We start from the raw sequence: 13,907 nt of genomic DNA, 5'->3' as shown, positions 1-13,907 counted from the left end.
AGGAATTCGGGCAGCCTTAATAGATATGTATTTAATGTCATGAAAATATTGGGGGTTTTTAAAGTTTATGATTGTCTGGTACACTAGAATATTTGCTTATTCATTACTCAGGCTAATTTCACATTAATTGCAACCTTGTTGGTTCTCAAATTAGAAAGCTTTCAAAGCAATCCTTTGAGAGAAAATTAGTTTCCTAAATCAAGATAATTAAAGACGGGAACTTGGTAGTACCCATACAATAGCATTTAAAGATCAAAGAACTCAGAGGTTAAAAGAAAGAGCTGTAAAAGGCAGTTGGATTTCTTATGATCTCTGCCAGTGTCACTTATTTATAAGCATTTCCTTGAACTTTTAATTTTTTGAAACAGAAAGAATATTTATACCAGAGATGTTTTTATAATTCAGGCAGGGCTTATGAGGCTGTTCTGACATTTTTCCACAGGTCAAAAAGAATGACTATATCAACAGCAATAATTTAACATTTTTCATTATACCTTAATAGGCAGTTGTCCTTTGAGGTAGATTAACTAGTTTTAAAAGTGTTTTTTCTTGGTCAATAATACTTCTAGTACCTGGTGATAATAATCTCTGTTCTTTGCTTATTTTTAATATTTAAGTTAATAAGTTCCAGGTCATTGTCACAAAATTCTGCAAGCATTTATTTCATTTCAACTAAATTGATGTAGTGAAGATATTTGAAGCAAAAACTGTTCAAGATTATGATTTATTTTTTTCAATCCTAATTCATAATTCAAGACCTACATGGTTCTCATTGTTGTAATTTTAATTCTTGAATTATAGGGTCCCTCCTCATTAGCACTAGAAGAGTGCTTTAGAGGCATATTTCCCAAGAAGACACTGTCTCAAGCTGTGCGAGGGGAGGTTTAGACTGGATGTTTGGAAGAAATTCTTCATAGAGAGAGTGATTGCCCATTGGCATGGGCTGCTTGGGGAGGTGGTGGAGTTGCCATCACTGGAGGTGTTTAGGAGGAGACTTGATGGGGTGCTTTGTGCCATGGTTTTCGGTTGTTGCTTTTTGGTTGGGTGGGTGGGTGATTTTGTTTGTTTGTTTATTTTTTGGGGGGTTTTGTTTTGGTTTTTTTTTTGAGGAGGGGAAGGCTGGAGAGGACAGGAGTGGGTAACTGGCTGATATAAGCCTTGTGGCTAAAGCTATAAGAAGTAGACTTTAAGCAATGTCCTTTTTTATAGTTGTATGGCTATCTGTACTCAGATATTAATAACTTACATATATTTTCTGCTGCAACTGTCGTAGAAAAGAATATTTAACATGATCTTCTGACTATGTTTCAGTATTTGTGACACTGTTGCACAAAACTAGATCGTGTTGGTTCTCTTGAGTTGTGTATTTTATCCTTAAAACATCTGTTATGCCTCAGAAGGCAGTTTGAACTTCTAACTCTTCTCATCAGGGAAAATGACACTTCAACAGATGTAGGAAATGAATTCATGATGACACAAAGACTGTTTTGTCTAGCTAAAAATAAAGCATTCTGTATTCCATAAGACAGAAATTCAAAAAGGAATCCACAATGATTCAAATAAAAGCTTAGAACTTTGTATCAGAACTGTGTTTCCTACTGAAAAATCCAAATTAATGCTAATGTGATGAAATGGAAACTTCAGTTATATTGAACCACTTAATTAATCATGAAACTTGATGTCAAGCAATTAAAAATGTAACTAGCATCTCTCAGTACTGCCATACACTGGAGAAGTGATGCTTTATGATTTAGAAGTAGCTTACCCGCTGGAAAGCTGAAAAACAACCAGCCTCCACAGAGGCTAAATTTTTGCTTATTGGCTTTGCAGATGCAGTTAGTCTTTCAGATCTTTCTGCAAAGCAAAATGAAGACAAGCATTCAAGGCATTGAATGGAAGACAGGCTATCATTAGTATAGCATTTAAAAACAGAATAAAGCATACTTTTTGGTGTTACAAAGTACATTAAAACTAGCAAATATTAACATTTTAAGAGAGAATCTATTTTTGCAAGAATCGTATTAATGTAATTTTCATTCATAGCCCCTTGTCTTTCATCTAGGAATCAGTGGATTTAAATGTAATATTCTCAGAAGCCTACATAATAATGGGGGAAAGATTGACTGACTTGAATAGTTTGTTCTGGTATTGAATTTGGTACCAATTGAAAACTTACTAATTTCTTAATGCTAAAGAATAATTAAGCTAAAAAGATTAAATACTAGTGTAATCATTTACTGAAAGCAAAATCACATTGCCCAAGTTTACTTACTGCATGGAGTCAAAGCATAACAAAAGTATAACTATGGTCAGAGAACATAGGTTAATCATAATTAGGGGCTTCTAAAAGAATGCAGTCCTCTCAGATACTGCAGTTTGCATTTTTTTTTCTTCCTTAACAAAAACACTGTCAAAGCTATCCAAATTAGCTTCTGTCTTTAGTTCCATCTTGATTGCAAGTTATTCCTTGTTCTGTCTTCGTAGCTGCGTCCTTTTCTTTTCAACTGCCTTCACATGACCCTCTCTCTTTCAATGGATTTATGGCCCCAGCAGATTTGGAAAGACTCCCTCCACAGCTTACCACTGCCATCTCATTTCTCAAAACAGTAAATTTTTAAATTCATTCAGATCTATTTATGTAGCATAAAACTATCCAACTATATTGAACCAAATTTACATGGTCGACATTGGGATGGAATACAGTATGTTTCTTTTTTTCATGTCTGCTTGGTGTCATACTTTTCAATGCAAACAGGAGGAAGCTTTTCAGGCTTTGGAAGTGTTTGGCTGGTTTTTAGGAAGTGGAATTATCAAGAAGTTGCTGGATGGAGTTACTAGTTGGAGCAATATTTTTCAGATTTTAATTTTAATATTTTAATATTCATATTTTAATAAATATTCTTTTTAGTACCTTACATATATGTTTTAAATATATATTTTTATCATATACACATTTAACATGTTTTAATATATTGCTGAGTGGCAATGGAAGTACATGTGTAAGTGACGGTGTTACTTGTTCAAAGCTCTCACTGGTGACACTTCACTCTTGCATTAGGTTCTCATCTGTGTACACAGAGCTTTGACAGCTTTGTGATGTTAGTTCTGAAATGTGAAGGTTGCTATGACAAATGGAACTGAAATCAATTATTCTACTAAGTATTAAGTCTTATGAATAGAGTCATCTGTCTACATATTTAACAGAACAAATGGACCTCTTATTACTATTCTTACTTATCTTAGCAACCCATTAAGGACTAATTCAGCAGAATCCTCTTAGTGTAATACAGCTGACAATAATTCTTTTACAATTACCAGGTTCCAAAGGGATGGGATTGGTTATATCACCTACTGCTGGTAGTAGGGATTTTTGCTATGAAATTACCCATGTATTGAAGACTTGACTGAAGCCCTGACTTGACTTTTTCCTAGAACAGCTATAATTCAGTAGTGTTACACTCCACAGTGTTCTGTCTAAAGAGATCTCATGGGTTTTGGTGTGGGGTTTTTTGTAGTTTGGGGTTTGTGTGTGTGTGGTTTTGTTGTTTGGTTTTTGTTGTTGTGGTTGGGTATTTCTGTCTGGGTTTTTTTGTTGGTGGTTGGTTGTTTAGTTTGGGTTGGTTTTTTTCCCTGTGGTTTTGTGTTGTTTTTTTCTGGTTGTTTTGTGGGGGTTTTGTGTTTTATTTTGTTTGGGATTTTTTTTTTTTGGGGGGGGTGTCTTTTTAACAACTAGTTAGTCACAATTCTTGGAAGCAAGCAATATTTCTTCAGATCTATCAAAAATCTAATATTCATTTCTGGGTTTGGTTTCACATCGACACAGCCTGCACTTCAGTTTTTGGAACATCATCACTGACTTGATAAAATATGCATTTTCCTCTACATTCAAAGAACTTCAGACCACTCTGGTGCAAACAGCTCCCTTTCATATTAATTTATTAGCTGTCAGCACACAGCAATAACTTGAATTGTGTGTGTTGATGGGTTGAACGTGATGATCTTGAAGGTCTCTTCCAACCTGGTCTGGTCTATTCTATTCTATTCTATTCTGCATGCCATTTACACAGAATTTATAATAACCTAATTCATCTCTGTAGTTCTTCCTGAGATAAATTTGTAAGTAACAGAAAACTTTCTAGATGTGTTGTCTCTTTGCAATGTTTTACTTCAAGTCATGAGTTAGTCTTCTCCTACTTTAACACTGAACTATTTGCCTGACTGTCTAATAAGCACAGATTACTAATCAATTGGGCAATATTTTTCATTCTAGTTTGCATAAAGCTATATTTTTTTCTATTTGCATGAAGCAGAACTAGGAAAACAATGAGGCTGGAGATATTGGACAGATGCTCTTGTATTTTTCTATTTTGTAAATATTAAAATATGGTGTGTAGAAAATATGATTTCCTTTTGGTTTCAGAGATGTGTCTGGCATGTCTCCACAGCCCTCATGACTGCACTTAGAGGCTAAGAATTTTAAATGGGATTTGACCCTTTGCCAAAAGTGTGTTCAAGCCTCAAATATGTGTTTCATCAATGAAGGAAAAATATTCTCTAACTTTACTTTTTATCTCTATTTTTATCTTTATTTCTTTCATTCTACCTGATATCTATTGCTTCATCTATTATATTTACATAGTTCAACATCAGTTAATATATTTACTGAAACTAAGCAGTGAAATTGTCCTTAAAGCAATACTATGGAAATGGCATATGTATTTCTGAAGCAACTCTACAACACTACAAACCTCATTAAAAAATATATAGTACCAGACAGGTGGTGGTACAGGACCTAAAAAGTGAGTCTATGATTTGAATAAACATCCAAGCTCTGATCTCAAAATTGCCCAACCTATGATTTTGTTGGTGCCTTTATTTCCAACCAGCAGTTATATATCAATGATAAATGATTCTTATCCTGACACATAAGAGTAGACTCCTGGATGATTTATAACTCCTTGATGCTTACTACAACAAAAACAAATCTTTGAACTTCATTTCCTTTCCTGCACTTAAGCTTGTCCTTTGCATTTGGTGTAACAGACCTAAAAACCTTAGATGAGAATGATCTCCTCAATCTCTTTCTCTGTCGGTGCTGTGTATGTGTCCTAAAGGAGCCTTCGCTGTTTTCCTTGCTACTGTAATGAGAATGGTACTAGCACCTCCTGTGATACTAGAGTCAACAGTTTTAGAGTCCACTTAAGTTTCTTCCTGACCTCTAGACACTCATGCCCTTTTCCTGAAGGTCTTTATGGACTGGTAAGTTTTAATACTAGCAAACAGAGTACACACAGATACTTATTTTTGCCTGATGTAGTCTGTGTTCTTGGGGACTTTTTGTGGCTTTTGTTGGGAATTTCCTTATTACAGTGAGCAGAGTAAAAAGAAAAAAAATATTCTTTTTTTTTTTTTTCCTTATATTTTTATCCTCAGTTTTAGGATGTCAGATTATCCTTCCTGTAGTATATTCTCTTTAGTTTCATTATTTTCCCCACTTCCATATATATTCCAATTCAGAAGACGCAGTGCTTAGCTGGAACTTTTGAGATTTGTTGAATAGGTTCTGTGGTGAGGAAATACAAAGTGTGAAAATACAAAATGTAAACTAATAAATGCCAAAATGTATTCATAACCTATTTTGTATTTTTCAGCCCTACTTCAGGTTACAATTTCTCTCAGCAAAGTTGAGCTCAGTGTGGGTGAATCCAAGTTCTTCACATGCACAGGTACGTATTCATTGTACTTAGAGGGATGTGTATTTTTGTCAGATTTTGAACCTTCTGCATAATTAGAAACTGAAGGGCAGATCTTCACTGTCTTCACCTTGCTAATCAGATTCTGAATCACTCAGGTTGAATTATATGTATCAGTACAGGTAGTTTGTATCTGCTAGGATAATTATTTTGTTAAAATATATTCACTTAATCTAAACTAAAGTGTTAAATAAACTACTAGTCTAAGTTATATTGTCCTCTCCAACATAATGAGACACTCAAAGAGTCTCTTCTGCTGAGGAAGATATCAGTCAGGAAAAGAATGCATTTGCAGCTGTCTGATGTGGATTGTTGATCTTGCTGAGTTGCCATCTTCTGCTGGCAATGACATGTGACCTGACTGAACTGATAACTCAACTGACTGGTGACTTGACTGGTTTATACAGTGATTACTCAACACCCTGTTTCTTTCTTTTAAGACTATATCTTTCTTTGTTTTATTTCTTTTCTTCTTGAATCCATGAGCTACTAGTTATCCTGTCTCAACAACTGCACGTCTGCCTGCAGTTTTACTTTGCATGTGTTTCTACAGACTTTCTCACGAGTCTCACAATTCAGCAATTCTCCAATATCGTGTATGCATTGTGTATTGATATCAACCTGAACTTCTCATGTTGGATTGGCTTTTGTTTTTGTTTGTAGCCATTGGTGAGCCCGACAGCATAGATTGGTACAATCCACAAGGAGAGAAGATTGTTTCTAGTCAAAGAGTGGTTGTTCAGAAAGAAGGTGTTCGATCACGTCTAACCATTTACAATGCAGATATAGAGGATGCTGGTATATATCGGTGTCAAGCGACAGATGCTAAAGGACAAACTCAGGAAGCTACTGTTGTGTTGGAAATTTATCGTAAGTTAAATGTTATCAATTAACAAATGAAAGAGTATGTTTTTAAGGCCACTGTGGTTGAGAAAATAAAGCTAGAAAATAGGTTTCAAAGTTCTGAACTTCATCTTCCCAACACTTGCATCTCCTACAGTTTAGTTCATAGATAGTATGATGATTTAAATGAAGTGGATGGCTGCTTTGTAATATTGTAGATGACTTTTCTTTTGTATTTTAGAATGCCATCTTGTGAGGGTGCACTGTATGGTTCTCATGGAAAACAGGAAATATGAGAAAAATTTAAATAAAGATAAATAACTTTATACTGTGTTCTTTAGCTCAAAAAGACCTAAAAGTAATACGTTAAACAAATACACAGTGACAATATAATGCAAGATATTTGCCAGTGAAAGGCTAGGGGTTATGCCAGCAGCCTTTCAGCTGAGCCATTCTCCAATTTCATTGAAGAATAGTTTTTTAATATTCATCTAAAAAATGCTTGCAGATGAGCTGAGCACTAAGGAATTTCAATGAGACAGAAAATATGGAGTAGAATCATAAAGCGCTGCTTCTGAAGCTACAGATAACTCAGATAACAGAAGACATCTTTAAAAAAAATTCCATTGTAAAGACAATCATTAAAATGGTGATAGCAGCTGCCAGTGATTTTGTGATGCTTTGAAAGCTAGTGTTTCAAAGGATTTCAAGTTTTGTGGAATTCATGTATACTTAAAATTGCCAGTCACTCCATTAGCAGACTGCTGAGCAAGGTGGGAATCTTTTGAAATGGTTGCATGCAGTAATTTTAATAATTCTGAGGTTAGATAGAGTTGAACACCTACACAATAAAAGTGAAGGCTTGTGGGAGCCTACATAAAAAATTGTCATTATTCATAGAATACATAGAATACATAGAATACATAGAATAAACCAGGCTGGAAGAGACCTTCAAGATCATCGTGTCCAACCCATCAACCAATCCAACCCACCTGAAAAACTAACCCATGGCACCAAGCACCCCATCAAGTCACATACATGATGCACTGTGAGGAAAAAGCAGGATACACTGTACTCCTAGGACATCATTCAGTACTCACTAATCTCTGTGAGGGTTTTTCTTCTTTACATATGATGAATTACTTCAAACATTTCATACAAACACTTTGTAAAAATATGTAAGAGATATGTATAGCAGAAGTGTGCTCCCTGTGCTGTGAGAACGGTATGGAATATTTGAGCCTGCACTCATATCAATACAAAAAGATAGAGGGGGAATTGCATCTCTGACTTAATGTTCTGCAGAGTGTCCTTGGAAATCTAATTGGCAATCTTTGATCCTAGAGAACATATGTTGGCTTGTTTCTTCTGTGTGCAAGAAATCCTTCAAGAACTTGTGTCAGTCAGTAAATTTCTGCATTAGTTCTTGCTTGAGATTAATGGCATCTTGGGTTTCTAAGGCTGAATTCTAATAATACTGAACTTCTCCAACCCACTAATAAAAATAAGTATCAAATTTGGCTATTTGGGGTTGGAAAAATATAAACCTTCATCAGGCCTAAAAATCTTGTTATTTCAAAAAAAAAAAGAAAAAAAAAGAAAAGAACAACTACAAATTCTTATTATTTAATAATATTGTGGGTGGGTTTTTTTTCATTATAGTTTCCCACTAGCTTTTAAGATTATGTGTTTTACTAGCTGATGTTTTTCACATTCAGTGACGCTAAAGTTCCACCTGTCTTATAAGACTTAACCCAAATAAATTTGGTGGTTTTGATAGAATGAAAACATGATGTTTTAATTTGATAATATCATTGTGAGGAATAAAATGTGCAAGAGAGTAAGTAGACTATTAACCATAGGATATAAATGCCTGAAAGTCTTGAATTTAAAAACTGGGCTCTGAAACATTGGAAACAATGACAAATCTACATGCTGAATTATAGGAATTAAACCAAAGATTTTTCATAATGCAAAATTATTGTACAATCATTTCTACAAAGCAGAGGTCATGTGTCCAGGACCATCTGACTCTTATCTGGGAAAGCTGTATTATGAATGTAATTCTCTGTTATCACAATGTGAAGGCTTAAAAGTCATCTTCACCTGATTTAATGTCACATATAATTTTAATGCTAAGTGAACTGGAAGACACTTAACAATATTCTGGTTTCTTCCTTTTCAGAAAAGCTTACTTTCCGAGACATAGTATCTCCACAAGAGTTCAGGCAGGGAGAAGATGCAGAAGTTGTTTGTCGTGTTACTAGTTCACCTGCTCCCATTGTCAGCTGGTTGTATCGGAATGAAGAAGTCACAGCTACTGCTGACAGTTAGTATTTTGGTAACTCTTTAAGTTTTATGTTCTAATTCATACTGAGTATTACTGTAAAAGAAGACTAATCAGATGATAATGTGTAAGCAGAATCTAAAGTTTCTATGGTCTGTGGAGAATCCATATGTGGTTGTTTCCTCCATATACAATTTTTTTCCAACTAGGAATTTTGACTAGTTCTAACATGAGGGTCCAAATGCTGAAACACTGCTGAGAGCTCCTTTCCAGAAACTTTTCCTAGACTGCTGTGAGTGTAGGAGTCAAAAAGCTTTTTCAAACATACACAGATAAGTTTCACTGTCTGCATAGCTGAGAAATTGATGAAATACTACACTGACTTTGGTATACTTGCAGAGCAGAACAGAAAATTAGATCTATCTCAGAGAGACAGATAACTAGGCTTTGTGCACTATTGCAAGAGTTTACTTGTATGAGTAATTTACCCTTTGAGTTAGAAGCAACTGAAGATATAGGTAATCTGCTTAGATCCATAACAACTAGACTTATAAAGTGAAAATGAGTCTCATCTTCCCCATGTGCAAATCCTGAGTCTGTAAAGGGACAACTAATCAGGCATATAGAATAGAATAGAATAGAATAGAATAGAATAGAATAGAATAGAATAGAATAGAATAGAATAGAATAGAATAGAATAGAATAGACAAGACCAGACCAGACCAGACCAGGTTGGAAGAGACCTTCAAGATCATTGCGTCCAACCTATCAACCAATCCAACCCACCTAAACAACTCAACCATGGCACCAAGCACCCCATCAAGTCTCCTCCTGAACACCCTCAATGATGGTGACTCCACCACCTCCCCGGACAGCCCATTCCAATGGGCAATCACTCTCTCTGTGAAGAACTTCTTCCTAACATCCAGCCTAAACCTCCCCTGGCACAGCCTGAGACTGTGTCCTCTTGTTCTGGTACTGGCTGCCTGGGAGAAGAGACCAACATTCGCCTGTCTACAACCTCCCTTCAGGTAGCTGTAGACAGCCATAAGGTCTCCTCTGAGTCTCCTCTTCTCCAGGCTAAGCAACCCCAGCTCCCTCAGCCTCTCCTCATAGGGCTTGTGTTCCAAACCCCTCACCAACTTCATTGCCCTTCTCTGGACTCGTTCCAGCAAGTCAACATCCTTCCTAAATTGAGGGACCCAGACCTGGACACAGTACTCAAGGTGTGGCCTAACCAGTGCAGCGTACAGGGGCAGAATGACCTCCCTGCTCCTGCTGGCCACACTGTTCTTGATGCAGACCAGGATGCCATTGGCCCTCTTGGCTCTTCAGGGAAATTCTAAAAGATATCCAGACAACATCTAATGTTTTGGGTTTGGTCTTTTTTGCTGCTACTAAATGTACCCACATTTTTTCAGTGTTCAGGAAATAAAGGTGATCTCCAGTCCTCTCATTCGTCTCACACATTGAATATTTATGTTAACAAGAAATCCCCAACAACAAAAAGGTACCAATGCTTGAAGAGGGGCTAGATCTCACTTTTTCAAAATATTCTGAAGCCCAGCTCTCTGAGAATTGTGTGGCAATGGGAAATAAAAAGATTATATGATTTATGTGTGAAATGGCATTAATATTCAAGCATGACCTTAATAAAGTAGACATAATTAGTGTAAATATGTTGAGGTTCTTGATGTCCTGTAAACATCTATCAGGTGAACATTTTTGGTGTTTTTTTTAAATTTCTGTCTTCATTTTCTGATAGAGTTCTTGGTAATGAAACAGGACTCACACAGCATAGAAAGCTGTTTTATTTGTAAATATGTATGTGCATATGTTCTTTGAATAGAGTCCTTGGTGTATAACTACATAAAAGCTTTTCTACTGAGTGTTGTTTATCACTGTTCTGGAATATCAGTGTTGTGGGAAATCTAGTGTGCTTTAAAAATCTAGCAGAATCAAAAATGAAAGGGAAGTGAAAAATGAAACTTGGTTGCTGCTTAAAACTGAAAGCTTACGTGTACTGAATGGATGACATGGGCTCAAACAGAAAAGAGAGACAACTGAACAACAAATATACACATTCTTCAAAAACCACATACAGTGGACTGCAGTCCACTGCAGTCATTGTCCTCAGAAGAGTGCACTAATATTGACTAGTCATGATGGGTTGACCTTTGCCAGCATCCAGGTACCCACCCAGGCAGGTTGACCCTGGTTGGATGCCAAGTGCCCACCAAAGCCACTCTATCACACACAGTTGGACAAGAGAGATAAAATAAAACAAAGAACTTGTGGGTTGACATGAGGATAGGGAGATCCCTCAGCCATTACTCTCATGGACAAAACAGACTCAACTTTGGATAAATTACTAATGCAATCAGAGAAGGATAATGAGAAATAAACCCAAATCCTAAAGAAACACCTTCCCCACCCTAGCCCCCTTTTCTCTATTGGATGTGATGGAAGTTTCTTGAAGCTTGTCACCAAAGCCATTCCTGTAGCCCCTCTGCTACCAAAACTTTGCCATGAAAACCCAATGCAACAGGACAGGGGGAGAAAATTAGATGAAGAAGCTCATGCTTTGAGATAAAGACAGGGAGATTGCTCACAAATTACCAGCACTTTCTCAACTCTTTCCTTACAGACTCCTATACTTCCCCTACCTCAAGTTGTTCAGGGAGATGAGGAATGGGGATTGTGATCAGTCTGTAACAGTTCCACTGTGAATGCTTTCTATGGGTGCAGCTGTTCAGGATAAACTTGCACCAGCATGGAGTTTTCCATGAACTGCAATGTGGGTGTCTGTTCCACTGTGCTCTATCCTAGGGCTGCAAGGGTATCTGCTGCAGTGCATGGAACACCTCCTCCATTTCCACCTTCTTTCATCTTGGTGCTTGCAAGGCTGTTTCTCTCACTTTCCCCCCTACACCCCTTTCCTCTCTTCCACAGTTGCTGCACAGTAGTTTTTGCCGTTTCTTTTACACACTTTCCCCAAGGAATGGCTATGTGGGCTGCAGGGTTCAGATATGCTGTGCTGTGGGTCTGCTGACCACATGGGAACCAGCTGTGTCTGGCACAGGGCAGCCCCATCCTCTCTGCAGACAGACCACGCCTGCAGCCCTCCTGCAATACTATCATGCCATATAAACCAAATAATCTAGTTCAGATTCAGTTTACTCTTTGTGGATTCTCATTTTGCTGCTGCATGTGCAGGAAAGTGTATGCACATTTGTTTAGAATCTGATTTTTTCAATTGAGCTATTCAAAAAGTCTGTAAGATTTCAGTTTATGATGGACTATGCAAAAGAAGGTAGAGTGGTTCATTGGATTATGTCTTCATACCCATTTCTGTGAAGTGTTAGACTATGGTGAGGTGCTTCATTGTCTGAGTAACGGTGAATGAGCAGAGGAACAGGAGGAAGGAAATAGAGCAAGCAGCTGAGGTGTGATTAAGTGCAGTGTTGTAAAACAGGCACAAAGTTGGTTAGATAGAGAAGGGAGAAGCATTTTCTTATTTTATTATAATTATAATCTTGATAATTTCTGTAGGTGTTCACCAATATTCCACTCATTTTGCAATAATTTATAATTTTAACTTACAGGTGGTGACTCCTCAGAGTAAGTAGGAAGTTATGTATGGAAAATCTATATAGAGTTTTGGGAAATACATTTTGGGATTGGGGGAAAAAAAAAAAAAGCCAACCCCCAAATTTCTGGGCTGACATTTTCCTTGAAACTCCACAAATGTTTTGTCAGTGAGCATTCTGATTGTATAGAGAAAGGGCATTCATATTACAAGTTCTACTTAGCATTCCTCATGCTGTTTTTATTCGCTAACAGCACTTTATCTCTTGCTTGCCTTTCTAGATCGATTTGCAATACTAGCAAACAATAATCTCCAAATTCTTAAAATCAATAAAAGTGATGAAGGAGTGTACAGATGTGAAGGAAGAGTGGAAGCTAGAGGAGAAATTGACTTTCGGGACATAATTGTTGTTGTGAACGGTAAGGAGTAAAAGTTGTTGAATTGATTTCTTGCATTACTGGGTTATCATAGCATATCTTAAAATATATCAGCTTTTAAATGTCACGATTGATCTGTTTAATACAATACAGCTGTTGTGTCTTTTTAGTATTGTCTTCCTATAAATGTTACTCCCTTGTTTTCTAAGTCTACTATATTTTATAGATGGAATTCATTGTGTTTCACAAAATCTATTCACAGAATATTGGCAATCACTGCAAGACTTGAGCTTCAGATGATAATGTTCAGTTCAGTTTGTATTTTCCAGTGTTTTGTCATTTACTGTTAAAAAGACAGACTTGATTGTTCATAGTTACTTACATTTTCTGCACTTACATATTTTATTAACTGTCCCAACTTACAGGGACACTTTATGGAGATTTTCATTATAACATAGACTGGTAACAGTTCATGAGAAGTAAAGTATATAACAAGTTTTCTGAAAAGTGTCATTACACATTATATTACTTGTTAACAAACCTCTAAGAAGGAATATGAACAGATTAAGTCAATATGGAGCTCAACCTCTTTTAAATTTTGTGTTGATATGTTGAAAAATCTCTTCATGTATTGTCTAGAAAGGACACAGTTCATAAAGGGCATTTTTTATGTATGCATTCTGTTTAATGGCAGTTTTTTAGTGAAACTACTTCCAGCATGCTTGTTAGGTTCTGAGTTTTAAATTCTCTGTCCTTGACTGATCTTTCTCAGCAAACCCCAATATACAGATGTTGCTATATAAGTTGAATTCTCAGTTAATTACGGAAGAAAGAGCAGATTCTGCACAAGTGTTATTTATTCTATATAGTTAAGCAGCAATCTTGAAGCAGAATTCTTTAAACTATTAAAGATAATATATACACAGTGCAAGCAAATGGGGGATGATATGTATCATGATAGACCATAACATCACCTGCACTGTGCACTGTGAAGCCCTCACCAACAAATTGCTTTCCTCTCTATGCATTGCGGGGCTGCATTATCTCGGTGCTTGGTT

General features: G+C 36.4%; 1 protein-coding gene across 1 annotated transcript in view; it reads left to right on the top strand.

Annotated features, from left to right (window-relative positions):
• The window catches only part of NCAM2 (neural cell adhesion molecule 2), a 198,250-nt gene that overhangs the window by 83,502 nt on the left and 100,841 nt on the right, over window positions 1-13,907 (top strand). The window contains exons 2-5 of the mRNA XM_054165884.1: window positions 5,652-5,726; window positions 6,417-6,623; window positions 8,782-8,925; window positions 12,754-12,891. Of these exons, the coding sequence (XP_054021859.1) occupies window positions 5,652-5,726; window positions 6,417-6,623; window positions 8,782-8,925; window positions 12,754-12,891 (564 nt within the window). The remainder of the gene's footprint in view (window positions 1-5,651; window positions 5,727-6,416; window positions 6,624-8,781; window positions 8,926-12,753; window positions 12,892-13,907) is intronic.

The sequence above is a fragment of the Dryobates pubescens genome, chromosome 12 (genome assembly GCF_014839835.1).
Source record: "Dryobates pubescens isolate bDryPub1 chromosome 12, bDryPub1.pri, whole genome shotgun sequence".
NCBI classification, from domain to species: Eukaryota; Metazoa; Chordata; class Aves; order Piciformes; family Picidae; genus Dryobates; species Dryobates pubescens.
Note: the sequence above shows the minus strand (reverse complement) of the source record. Positions and strands in the feature narration are given on the sequence as shown.